General features: G+C 46.5%; 2 protein-coding genes across 2 annotated transcripts in view; one reads left to right on the forward strand and one right to left on the reverse strand.

Moving 5' to 3' along the window:
• LOC140422076 (uncharacterized) overlaps positions 1–13,984 on the forward strand; it is a 329,884-nt gene that overhangs the window by 122,531 nt on the left and 193,369 nt on the right. The window lies entirely within an intron of this gene.
• On the reverse strand, positions 8,234–12,361 carry LOC140422050 (uncharacterized). The gene is given in 3 exon segments (XM_072507027.1): positions 8,234–9,805; positions 9,808–11,059; positions 11,934–12,361. Coding segments are annotated over 2 exon segments (1,176 nt in total). The 5' UTR covers positions 10,706–11,059; positions 11,934–12,361; the 3' UTR covers positions 8,234–9,527.

Below are 13,984 nucleotides of genomic sequence, written 5' to 3' on the forward strand. Positions count from 1 at the left end.
GTCACCCTAGGTGGTTCTCCCGCCTTTGGTCTCCTCGCAGGGACCTGATGAGCCCCTTCCACTTCCAAGGGGCCCGAGGGGGCCTCAGCTCCCATCAGCGAGCTTAGCATCGTGCTCACGTAACCCCCGCAGTCCGCTCCTTCCACTCCCTCGGGGACCCCCGGGTTGCTGCTGCTGTCTTCTTCTTTTCCATTCCCTCTATCTTTCTGTGAGGTATTCGACGAACGGTTGCCACCGCCTGGTGAACCCTTGAGCCGACCCCCTTAGGACGAACTTAATCCGTTCCAGCTTTATAAACCCTGCCATGTCATTTATCCAGGTCTCCACACCCGGGGGAACAGCTCCACCTTCAACACCATAATCCCAGCCAAGGTCATATTGAAACTCCAAAATCCTGCGCTTTGCTCCTCCCTCTGCAACTGGATCCTCGACTTCCTAGTACATAGACCACAATCAGTAAGGATAAACAACAACAACTCCTTCATGATAGTCTTCAATACCGAGGCCCCACAAGGCTGCGTACTTAGCCCCCTACTACACTCATGATACACACACGACTGTGTGGCAAAATTTGGCTCCCGCTCCATCTACAAGTTTGCTGATGACACAACGTAATGGTTCGGATATCAAACAACGATGAGACAGAGTCCAGGAGGGAGATAGAGAACCTAGTGGCATGGTGTAATGACAACAATATCTCCCTCAATGTCAGCAAAACTAAGGAGCTGATCATTGACTTCCGGAAGCAAAATATTGTACACACCCCTGTCTGCATTAATGGGGCTGAGGTGGAGATGGTTAGCAGCTTCAAATTCCGAGGTGTGCACATCACCAGCATTCTGTCCTGGTCCACCCACATCGACGCTACGACCAAGAAACATATACTTCCACAGGAAACAAAGGAAATTCAGCATGTCCACACCGATTGCCACATGGGTGGCATGGTTAGCACAGTGGTTAGCATTGTTGCTTCACAGCGCCAGCGTCCCAGGTTTGATTCCCGCTTGGGTCATTGTCTGTGCAGAGTCTGCACGTTCTCCCCGTGTCTGTGTGGGTTTCCTCCGGGTGCTCCGGTTTCCTCCCACAAGTCCCGAAAGACATGCTTGTCAGGTGAATTGGACATTCTGAATTCTCCCTCCGTGAACCCGAACAAGCGCCAGAGTGTGGCGACTAGGGGATTTTCACAGTAACTTCATTACAGCGTTAATGTAAGCCTACTTGTGGTAATTATGAAGATTATTATCATTGACTTTTACCAATTTTTACAGGAGCACCATAGAAAACATCTTATCTGGCTGCATCACAGCTTGTGTTATGGGCCAGGGTTTAGAAAACTCCAAAGTATATCATGGAGTTCACCTGACCTACAATTGTTTATTGATTTTGGTTCTGATGAGCACAAGGGCTGCCTTTCAGGGGTTATTCAACAGAGGCCTTCACCACTTTTAATCAAAACAAGCTTTATTCTACAAATTTAGTTACCATTTTATAAACACACACAGTAAGCATTTTTATCAATTACAAGCATAAATACCCCACACAGCTACAGTAATCTATGTATAACCCTTAATAAATTCCCCCCTTTAACTGTTCCAATTTAATAACAAGATCCCATAAACCAGTACCTCCTTTTCAAAGGTGTGGCCCAGCACACAGCACTCAAGACCTGGTTTGGATGCTCTTGTTTCCTTTCCAAAACAACAGGTTTGAATTCCTTCCAGAAAGCAATTGTTTATTTTCAAGTTATCAAGCAGACTAGAAACAGCTTTTAAAATGAAGATAGAGAGACAGGCCAAAATACTCCTCTTTCTGAGTACAGCAGCCAAAAATGTGAAAGCGAAAGCAAAAAACTCAGAGCCACAAAACAGCCCCAAACCAAAGCAGAAGTAAAACCAACTCCCAGTGCCACAGCCCAGCTCCACCCAATGACATCACTGAAGCCATGTGATAAGACAAAAACATTTCTGAAAGGGACACTCCCATGACACTTGGTATGGCAACTGCTCAGCCCAAGACTGTAAGAAACTACAGAGAGTTGTGAACACAGCCCAGTCCCTCACACAAACCCGCCTCCCATCCATTGACTCTGTCTACACCTCCCGCTGCTTTGGGAAAGCGGGCAGCAAAATTAAAGACCCTTTCACCGAGGTTATTCTCTTTTCCAATCTCTTCCATTGGGCAGGTGATACAAAAGTCTGAGAACACGTAATAGATTCAAAACAGCTTCATTCCGCTGTTACCAGACTCCTGAATGACCCGTATACTTCACCCGATGTCTACGTATTTAAATTGTGTATTTATCATATGTCCCATGTTTTGTTATGTATAAAATGATCTGTCTGTATTGTACGCAGAACAATACGTTTCACTGTACCTCGGTGCACGTGAATAAATTTAATCAGATCAAACTTTGTTCATTCTGACACTTGGTGAAGTGGGAGAGTCGGAGGGTTTCTTTCTGCTGGACTGGCTGATCTCACAACTTTGCTTCCAGTGGGCTGATGCCCTTTGAGCCTGGGAGAGCACATTTCCACTGAAATGATCCACAAAGGCTGGAGTACATTTATTTTATCCTGGATAGTAAAGAGTGTTATTCCCCCCACTACAGGTGGATCTAAAAGAAACCAGATGGGTTTTTACAACTATCGACAATGCTTTCATGGTCATCGATGACTTTTAATTCCAGATTTTTAATTAATTTAAATTTCACCATCTGCCGAACCTGGATCCCTATTGCATTACCCTGGGTCTCTGGATTACTTGTCTGGCTATTGTTTTCCGAGATGTGTTTTGTGAGAGATGAAGTCACTATAGCCAATAAGTGAGATATTTTCGAGTTGTTTCCTTTACGTCCTGTACTTTCCCACTAACTTACAGACAAAACAGCTGCAACTGTACTGTGTATACGTGTGTTATTGTAACTACTCCTAGAGATGATTCGGTTCGCTGAAGCATTCCCTGCATGTTTGTAATAAAGATTCCCAAACTTTAACCAACTCTGGGCTCCGAGTGACATTTGTCCCACAACAACCTGGTGTCAGGAACAGGATCCACTGACGGCTCTGATTAAAGGAAAGTCCCTGTGGACAGCAGATACCGGGGTGAGTATTGTTTGTTTTATACCACCCGTGTTTAGTTCAGTCTGACTGACCACTGGGGACTCCTCAAAACCTCAGGGAGCTGTTTCTGGTCTGTTTCTTTGACATTCATTCAATGTAATTTCAATAACTGGAACATTTCAGGCAGGGAATTGTCGGTTTTATACCAAGGATATGTTTGGGGGCGATACTGAAGTCCCCGTGACCGAGAGGGTTTTGTAGCTGCCAAAATATGAGGGGATAAAGCCGTACTGGAGGTGAAACAGAAAGAGTTCGGCAGTTGGACAGAGTTTGGCGTGTGTTCAGAGGTCCCAGATAGGGGTCAGCCAGCATCATCACATCGATGGATCTGCACAGACAAGGTCCAACCGGATGGAACTTATAAGGCCCAAGGTGAGGTTAGTGGCGCAGGGATTTGAACAAGCTTTGCGAGATAAAGAGGTCAGAGTGGACTTGCCCACAGCGGGAAAGGTCATTTTGAAATTTCTTTGGCCCTTTTCGTTACATTTTCCCGGAACTTTCAGTCAAGAAACATAAAAGCTGCATTTGTGCTGGGGGATCACCTCCAGAGGGTCAGTGTTTCTGCAACCTCCTAAGGTGCCAGATGTACGGAAGACTTTGGAAGTTCAATAAGTTTGTCTATGTTTTGAACGATGTTTTGAACAATATTTTAGAGTGTATGGCACTTCTCAGTTAGATCAGTTTTGTTCAAGTCGGGTTGTCTCTACCTGAAGGCAGAAGCTGCCGTGCTTTATTGGTACCATGGCAGGAAACTCTTGGGCATCTTTATGATGCATGTTGATGACTGCCTATGTGGTGGTACTAGTGAGTTCCAAACCAATGTCACGGACAGGATCAGAACAACATTTAAGGTTGGAGTCAGGCTTCTGGGACCTTTAAATAAATTGGATTGGAAATCGGGCAGTGTGGGTCTGACGTGATTTTACATCAACAATCTCACGGAGACAGTATGAACCCTGTCACAGTCAATGGGGCCGGGGCCTCACAGAAAGATGAAGATGTTTCCAAAGCTGGGACTGAGCTGCTGCAAAGTTGAATTGACGAATGGGGCCCACAGGCAAGGCCGGATACAAGTTTTCGAGCTGAGTTCTGTAATGAAACGTCCACAGGTCGAGGATATTTAACGGGCGAACAAAACATTAAAAAATACAAGATGGAGAAATGTGCATTGAAATTTCCATCTTTGGGTGAGCTGCAAAATATAAAATGGATTTCTTTAGTGATGCCTCACTCGGATGAGCCTGGCTCAGTGTCTGTACACTGAGTGATGTTGAAGGATCTATTTCAGCAGAAGAACAAACATTTCTCATTCTAAATTCAAAGGTCGATGATATTCAGCTGCCATGAATCGAGTGACTCTGTCACATCTTGATGTGATGTTTGGTGTGAAATTTCTGTCTGTAACTCCTCCCCTTCTAATATCCTGTAAAAGTTTACAAAAGCCATCACTGTTAGTGCAGGATACCCAAATGAAATGTGAAATTCGATCCTATTGTAAGATCTGGGTTTGGCTCCAATCTCAATTGTAACACTCAAATTACACGTCAGACTGTGTTGTGAAACTTACCTGCAGTTCCTGACTAGTTACAGACGATTCCAGGTACAAGAATATTGTCACAGAATTTATTAAGTTAATTAATTGTAATAAGTACAAAATCACAATAATTAACAAAGGCAGTGGATCAGTCCGTTCACTCTGGATCACCAGCTCTCAGCTTCCAGGTGACTGTGGAGCTGTCTCTTGTTCTGTTGACTGAAGTCTATCCTCTTACTTCATGTTGTGTTGGGCATGGAGCTCCAGAGAATTGTAGCTCATTAACCCTTTCTAGTACCTACCTCTACGCATGGCTGGTAATATCCTGTGATTCTGATTGGCCCAAGTAGCCCATGATCAGTCCCTGATTGGTTAAATGGGATACGATCAATGTCTGATTGGTCTCTGAAGGATATTGGTCACCTTGCTGATGTGTGATGTCACTTTCTCATTGTGGTGTCACTTCCTCATGATTAATATTCGTCAGGCTCATCGTCCTAACTGATACCATAGCACCACTGAATCCCTACAGTGCAGAAAGAGGCCATTTAGCCCCTCAAGTCTGCACCGGCCCTCTGAAAGAGCACCTTATCTCGGCCCACTCCCCCACCCTATCCCCATAACCCCACCTAACCTGCACACCGTTGGACTGTTGGAGGACACCGGAGCACCCAGAAGAAACCCACGCAGATACAGGGACAACGTGCAAACTCCACACAGACATTGACGCAAGGCCAGAATTGAACCCAGGTCCCTGGCGCTGTGACGAGGTTGTGCTCGCCATTTGCCACCGTGCTGAGATGATACATCTTCAGGTGTCATGTGTAACTTAGTGATTGCCAATGACTGAAGCAAGTTACTTAAATACAAATAACTGAAAGTGCACAAGATACACAAATTTAAACTAATACAGCAATTCCTACTGAACACAGAAAATAAATTTGTAACGGTGATCGGTGTGCTAAAGTTCGAGTAGCAAGATACACGTTACAAAATATCATTTTCTGTTCATAAATTACATGTTCACAAGAAATAAAAGTCCCAGAAACGACATAACTACAACACCATTACAAAAACTGATAAAACAACAATAATGGAGAAAATCTGTTGTACAATTTGAAGGAAAGTGACTATTTTGCAATAAGTTACAAAGCAAATACAATTTAAGACAGCATTTCTCTAGCATCGACACGTAGTAATAATAATAATCGCTTATTGTCACAAGTAGGCTTCAATGAAGTTACTGTGAAAAGCCCCTAGTCGCCATATTCCACCGCCTGTTCAGGTACACAGAGGGAGAATTCAGAATGTCCAAATTACCTAACAGCAGGTCTTTCAGGACTTGTGGGAGGAAACCGGAGCACCCGGACGAAACCCACGCAGATACGGGGAAAATGTGCAGTATTATGATCACTGTTACATAGATGCTCCATCACCACGTATTTATTGATTAAGCCTGTCTCACTGCACACGGAGGTCTCGGATAGACTGCTCCCTGGTTGGCTCCAGAAGGAACTGCTCCAAGAAATTCTCCCCCAAAATCTTTATTAACCGATGTTCCAGGCTATCTCTGCCTATCTGACTCTCCCAATCTATATTCGATTAAAGTCACCCATGATTATTGTGGTACATTAATTACAAGCCTTATTTAATACTTCCTGTACACTCTACCTACAATGTAACTACTGTTAGGAGGCCCATTAACTACTCACATGAGACCTTGTAACTTATTATTTCTTATCTCGAGCAAAGCTGATTCCACACCCTGAACTGTCAGGCGAAGTTGATCTCTCAGTACAGAACTAATGTAGTCCTTAATGAACAGGAGCAATCCCATCATCTTTTCCGAGCTTCATGCATTCCAATATGTCAAATACCCTTCAACATTTAGATTCCAGCCTTGGTCACCTTTCAAACAAGTCTCTGTAATGTCTATCAGGACACACATTTATCTCTATCCGTGCTGACAATTCTTTTTTTATAATTTAGAGTACCCAATTCATTTTTTCCAATTAAGGGGCAATTTAGCGTGGCCAATCCACCTACCCTGCACATCTTTGGGTTGTGAGGGTGCAACCCACGCAAACATGGGGAGAATGTGCAAACTCCACATGACAGTGACCCAGAGCCAGGATCAAACCTGGGACCTCGGCGTCGTGAGGCAGCTCTGCTAACCACTGCGCCACCGTGCTGCCCCATCTGCGCTGACAATTCATCCAATCTCTGTCAAATGCTGCGTGCATTTTCAAGGGTTCAATAATCCAATAGGGATTTCAAGTGAAACCTCTTCATCCAGCGAGTTGTGAGAATGTGGAACTCGCTACCACAGTGAGTGGTTGAGGTGAACAGCATGAATGCTGCATGAACAGCTGTATCTTGAGAGGGAGAAAGGAATAGAAGGATATGCTGCTGGGGGGAGATGAAGAGGGCTGGGTGGAGGCTCACGTGGAGCATAAATACTGACAGAGACCAATTGAGCTGACTGGCCTGGCCCTGTGCTGTAGACTCAATGGAACAGAGACAAATGTATTTATTTTAGATCCACCTGATAAAACTTTTTTCTTGGGATGGAGGCATCACTGGCTGGGTCAGCATTTGTTACCCATTCATAATTGCCCTTGAACTGAGTGGCTTGCTCGGTCATTACAGTGGGGGACAGTTAAGAGTCAACCACATCTGTGTGTCTCTGGAGTCACATGTGGGCCAGACCGTGTAAGGATGGCAGATTTCCTTCACTAAAGGACATTAGTAAACAGATGGGTTTTTACAACAATCAACAATGATTTCATGGTCATCATTAGACTTTTAATTCCAAATTTTTATTGAATTCAAATTTCACCATCTGTCCTGGTGGGATTCGAACCCCAGAATAATACCTGGGTCTTTGGATTACTAGTCCAGCGGCAATACCACTAGGCCACTGGCTCCCCCATACAATCCAGGATAAAATAAATGCAAAGTCATGAGACTGTCCAGAATGTACCTGTTGTATAGAACCTTGGTCAGACCGCAGCTGGAGGACTGTGTGCAGTTTTACTGCCCTTGTCGCCAGAGGGAAAGGGCAACAAAGGTTCACCAGACTTGTTCCGGGGATGGCAGGACTGCCCTTTGAGGAGAGATTGGGGAAATCTGACCTGTGTTCTCTAGAGTTTCAAATAATGAGAAGTGACCTCAATGAAACCTACAAAATCCATAAAGGAATAGACAGGTTGGGTACAGGTGAGGTGTTTCCCCTGGTTGGAGAGTCTGGAACGAGGGGACACAATTTCAAAATAAGGGGGAAGCCACTTAGGACGGGTCTTGGAGGAGACATTTCTTTACTCAGAGGGTTGTGAATCTTTGGAATTCTCTATCCCAGAGGGCTGTGCAAGCTCAGTCACTGAGTGTGTTTAAAGCAGAGACTGACAGATATCTAAATACCAATAACACAAAGGGATATGGGGATACTGTGGGGGGAAAGGCATTGAAGTGGTTGATCGGCCACGATCGTATTGAATGGTGGAGCAGGCTCGACGGGCTGAATGGCCAAGTCCTGCTCCAATGTTGCAAAGGTAGGTAGGTAGTAAATTGTGAAGGGGACACAAGGAGATTACGAAGGGATATAGATAGGTTACGTGCGTGGGAGAAGATCTGGGAAATGGAGAACAACGTGGGAAAATGTAAAATTTTCAATGTTGGCAGAAAGAATAAAAAAGCATTTTATCGAAATGGTGAGAGATTGCAGAGCTTTGAGATTCAGAGGGATCTGGGTGTCCAAGAGCATGAATCACAAAAGGTGAGTATACAGGTACAGCAAGTAATTAGGAAAGCTAATAGAATGTTATTGTTTATTGTGGGGGAATTGAATACAAAAGTAGGTTATGCTTTTGTTAGCATGAATGAATCCAAAAGAATCCCTCGACATTCAGGTCTGCTTCAAACATCAAACAGTTTATTGTTGTAACGCCGGCGGGGAGTAAGTCTCTGGGCAAAGGCAGATACCTCTCCACTGAACAAAGGGAATCATCATTTTTTATACAATTTCAAATAGTTAGTCAGCCCAACTCAGCCGGACACGATCCAATCACAATGATTATAGATTGCACACATTGACTGGTAGATCCAATGAAAGTGGTTACTGGGCAGCAGGGAACTGCGTGATCAGCTCATGGACAGCTAGGGGGTTACTCATGAACTCATGATGCCTTCCAGACCACCTCATCGACCGTCCTTGGGTCTTGAGTATACATAACTCCCTTATCTTAACCCTGTTCCTGGCTGGTACCATTGTCAGAATTCCGGAAGAGCATCCCCCTTTGTGAGAGAGAGAGAGCTGACTGGTGGTGATTTAATCTGAGGGTCACCACACCTCAGACGAGGGGCAATGTTGAGGAGGCAGGGCCTTCATGGATGACCTCAGCCGGTACGGAGTAGAACCCACGCTGTTGGTGTCGCTCAGTATCACAAACCAGCCTTCCAGCCAACTGAGCTAACCAATCCCCTGAAATATTAGTTATTGCCTGTCTCCCATCACACCATTTAATGTTGTTTCTCAGTCCATGTCAGACAACCTGCCCCCATACCTTGATCATTGTCTTCTGCGAGAAACACAGAGATAAATTAAACAAAAGAACCATGTACCCTCCATGGCCCATCTCCATGGCAAGGTGGCATGCTTTAGGGGGATCCAAACAGAAATGGGAAGGAAACAGCTCCAATTTCCAAACCAACTTTCAATCTGTGATCCTTGTGAAATGCGAAACCAGGTATTCGCAACAAGGCTCAAAGAGCAACAGCCCACTGGAGTCAAAGTCGTGAGACCGGCCAGTCCAGCAGAGGAAACTCTCCAACCATCCCCATTGACCAACTGTCAGAATGAACAAAATGTAGTCCAATCACTTGTGACCTTGTTTGTGTCTCAGCAGCTGCGATGAATCACTGAATCCCTTCCCACATTCAGAGCAGGTGAACAAACTCTCCCCAGTGTGAACTCGCTGATGTGCCTGCAGATGGGATAACTGAGTGAATCCCTTCCCACATGGAGAGCAGGTGAATGGCCTCTCCCCAGTGTGAACTCGCTGGTGTCTCTGTATGTTGGATAACCGAGTGAATCCCTTCCCACACTGAGAGCAGGTGAATGGTTTCTCCCCAGTGTGAACGCGACGGTGTGCCGCAGGTTGGATAACAAAGTGAATCTATTCCCACACTGAGAACAGGTGAATGGTCTCTCCCCAGTGTGAACTTGCTGGTGTGTCTGCAGGCTGGACATATGAGTGAATGTCTTCCTACACTGAGAGCAGGTGAATGGCTTCTCCCCAGTGTGAACGCGCTGGTGTGTCTGCAGGTGGGATAACCGAGTGAATCTCTTCCCACACTGGGAGCAGGTGAACGGCCTCTCCCCAGTGTGAACTCGCTGGTGTGTCTGCAGGTTGTCTAACCGAGTGAATCCCTTCCCACACTGAGAGCAGGTGAATGATCTCTCCCCAGTGTGAACTCGCTGGTGTATCTGCAGGCTGATCAACTGAGTGAATCCCTTCCCACACGGAGAGCAGGTAAACGACTTCTCCCCAGTGTGAACTCGCTGGTGTATCTGCAGGTTGGATGAGGAAATGAATCCATTCCCACACTGAGAGCAGGTAAACGGCCTCTCCCCAGTGTGAACTCGCTGGTGTATCTGCAGGTTGGATGAGGAAATGAATCCCTTCCCACACTGAGAGCAGGTGAACGGCCACTCGCCGGTATGAACTCGCTCGTGTATCTGCAGGCTGATCAACTGAATGAATCCCTCCCCACACTGAGAGCAGGTGAATGGCCTCTCTCCAGTGTGAACTCGCTGGTGTGTCCGCAGACTGGATAACTGACTGAATCCTTTATCACACTGAGCGCAGGTGAACGGCTTCTCCCCGGTGTGAACTCGCTGGTGTGTCTGCAGGTCAGAATACTGAGTGAATCCCTTCTCACACTGAGAGCAGGTGAATGGCCTCTCCCCAGTGTGAATGCGTCGATGAATCTCCAGCGCAGATGGGACTCTGAATCCCTTCCCACAGTCCCCACATTTCCATCGTTTCTCCATATTTTGGGTCTCCTCGTGTCTCTCCAGACAATCAGTTGACGCCTTGTTCACACACAGAACACGTGTACGGTCTCTCCCCGCTGTGAATGGTGTGATGTTTTTTCAGGCTGTGTATCTGGTTAAAGCTCTTTCCACAGTCAGTGCTCTGGAACACTCTCACTCGGGTGTGTGTGTCTTGGTGCTTTTCCAGTCATATTGATGTTTAAAATCTTCTCAAGTTGACAGACGAGGCAAACATTTCTCCTTCTAGATTCAAAGTCTGATGATGTTCAGGCCCTGATGAATCGAGTGACTCAGTCTGATCGAGACGTTTAGTTTGAGATATCTGTCTGTAATTCCTACTTTTCTAATATCCTGTAAAAACAATTTACAAAAGACATCAGTGTCAGTACAGGACAGAAATTCAGAATGGACGGGGACTTTGGTTGCGACATGTCGGGAGCGGCCGCATATGAGGCAGCTCTCATCAGGGGACTTTGTTTTCCATCTTTTTCACTCTGTATTTGAGGGGGTTTGGGGATATTTCAAATTCGTCAATGGGATAAAGCTCCCATACTGTGGCAATGTCCAAGAACCAAGTTTGAAGAAGCCAGCGGGCAAAGAATCAAATCTGTTTCAGATTCTTTTCCAGGCTCATTGGAAACAAAATGGCGGCACCCCCTGCCGAAGCGAAAGTTATAGTGTCTTCAGTTGAGATGCTCATGGGCATCTTGGCAACAGCCGACTATCACCGAGGATCTCCCTATATCAATCGAGGAGCCCCCAGCTCCTATTCGATTGATATTGGCAAAAATGGACGAAACGGTAAAGGGTTGCAGGGCACGGGGCAGCTCTTTCGATGAAGTGTGGAGTGAGACTGTACAGGGTCAACACAACCTCCTTGTGTGTTAGGTGGAGCTTGACTCAGTTCAAGGTGGTGCACAGGGCACATCTGACTAGGACTAGGTTGTGTGGTTATGTTCTCGGGGATGACAGACAGGTGAGCTTGGTGTTCTCGGGTCCGGCGAATCATAAAAGGTACCATCTTTTTAACCAGACAAATAAATGTCAAGCTGAGGGAGCAAAGAATGTCAATGTTTTTAAGAGAGAGAGAGACCTGGGCCAAGCTTTGCAGAGTCTGCACCCTCCCTGGATTCACTTCATTTCCCTTCAGTTGCTGCAAGTGACCAATTAAAATCAGAATGAGAAAATAAATGGAAAGGGGGAGAAAATAAAGTATTTTACTCACAGATGTTGGAGACAGGAGGAAGTATCAGTCTGGGTAAAGCTCAATATTCATTCACACAAAGCCCGCGCTCAGAATGGCAGGAGAGCCAAAGTCCTTCCGGTGGCCCACTCTTTCCATTGGTCAGCATTTCAGCGGGAAGTCAGTGGGTGGGCTCTTCTCTGCACATGCGCATTACTGGTTGACGCATGCGGCATTGTCGGTGTTTGGAGCATGCGCATTCGGATTAATGGGCCTGTTCGTTTTGGAGAGCCCGAGCGAAGTGGGTGGGAGGATTTGGAAATACTCTGTGGAGCCACAAAACCCTGATGAATAGTTGTCAGCTCCCTGATTCTGGTTCGGGAAATTCTTTCCCAGGTCCAGGCTCAAGTTAATGCCCAAATTAATTGATGGGGAGGGGAGAACAATAATGTTAGACCCCGCACCTCATTCACTCTGACTGGCTGAAGGACCGAGCGGCTGTCTCCGTCCTCCAGCCCCGCCCCTCATTCTTTCTTGATTGGCTGGAGGACCGAGCGGCTCTCTGAGTCCTCCAGCCCCGCACCTCATTAACTCTGACTGGCTGGAGGGCCAAGCGGCTGTCTCAGTCCTCCAGGCCCGCCCCTCATTGTCTCTGATTGGCTGGAGGACCAGTCGGCTCTCAGTCATCCAGACCCGCCTCTCATTCACTCTGATTGGCTGGAGGACCAGGCGGCTCTCAGTCCTCCAGCTCCGATCCGTTACCTGGAGACTGGGCAGCGCATTCCCAACGTAAGGTATTCAAATTCCGGCTCCAAAATCACAGCCTGGCGAGTAGGCCGTGAATCCCCAAGGAAAGGTTTTTTCATTGAGCTCCGAAAATCCGGACCTCTCAGTCCACTCCCTGGAAACTAGGCCGTGAATCCCCGAGGAAAGGTCTTTATACTGACTGCTCCGAGACTCTGCCCCTCCAAGTCCGCTCCCTGAAGACAGGGAGAAAGAGGCGTTAGAGACTCGGTATTGGGGAATGAGAGAGGAAAGAATGTTCTCCAGGAACTAGAATTGTCTGTTCTGAATTTCTATCCTGTGCTGACAGTGATGTCTTTTGTAAACTCCTTTTACAGGATATGAGAAGAGGAGGAATTACAGACAGAAATCTCAAACGTAACGTCTCGATCTGACAGAGTCACCAGATTCCCTGGGATCTGACTATCATCAGCCTTTGAATCTAGAAGGGAAGAAGAACTGTTTGCCTAATCTGACAGCCTCAAAAGGATTTTAAACATCATTGTGACTGGAAAAGCACTGAGACCCCCCCCCCCCCCCCCCCCCCGCATGAATCAACATTGTGCCATTCACAGCGGGGAGTGACACGTGTGAACGAGACTTCCAACTAATTTTCTGACCTGGAGAGACACAAGGAGACACAAAACATGGAAAAACCGTGGATATGTGGGGACTGGGAAGGGATTCAATGCACCATCTCAACTTGAGATTGATCGACGCAGTCACACCGGGGAGAGGCCGTTCACCTGTGCTCAGTGTCGGGAGGGATTCACTGTGTTATCCCGCCTACAGACACACCAGCGAGTTCACACTGGGGAGAGGCCGTTCAACTGCTCAGGGTGAGAAGGGATTCACTCAGTTATCCCATCAACAGACACACCAGCGAGTTCACACTGGGCATAAGCCATTCAACTGTTCAGTGTGGGAAGTGATTCACTCAGTTATCTCACCTGCGGAGACATCAGCAAGTTCACACTGGGGAGAGGCTGTTCACCAGCTCTCAGTGTGGAAATAAATTCTCTGAGTTATCCAGCCTGCAGACACACCAGTGAGTTCACACTGGGGAGAGGCCTGAGAAAGATGGAAAACAAAGTCCCCGGATGAAAGCTGCCTCATATGCAGCTGCTCCCGACATGTCGCAACCAAAGTCCCCGTCTGTTCTTAATTTCTGCTGTACTGACACTGATGTCTTTTGTAAATTGTTTTTACAAGATATTAGAAAAGGAGGAATTACAGACAGATATCTCAAACTAAACGCCTCGATCAGACTGGGTCACTCGATTCATCAGGGCCTGAACGTCATCGGACTT

This window comes from Scyliorhinus torazame, chromosome 5, assembly GCF_047496885.1.
Source record: "Scyliorhinus torazame isolate Kashiwa2021f chromosome 5, sScyTor2.1, whole genome shotgun sequence".
Taxonomy (NCBI): Eukaryota; Metazoa; Chordata; class Chondrichthyes; order Carcharhiniformes; family Scyliorhinidae; genus Scyliorhinus; species Scyliorhinus torazame.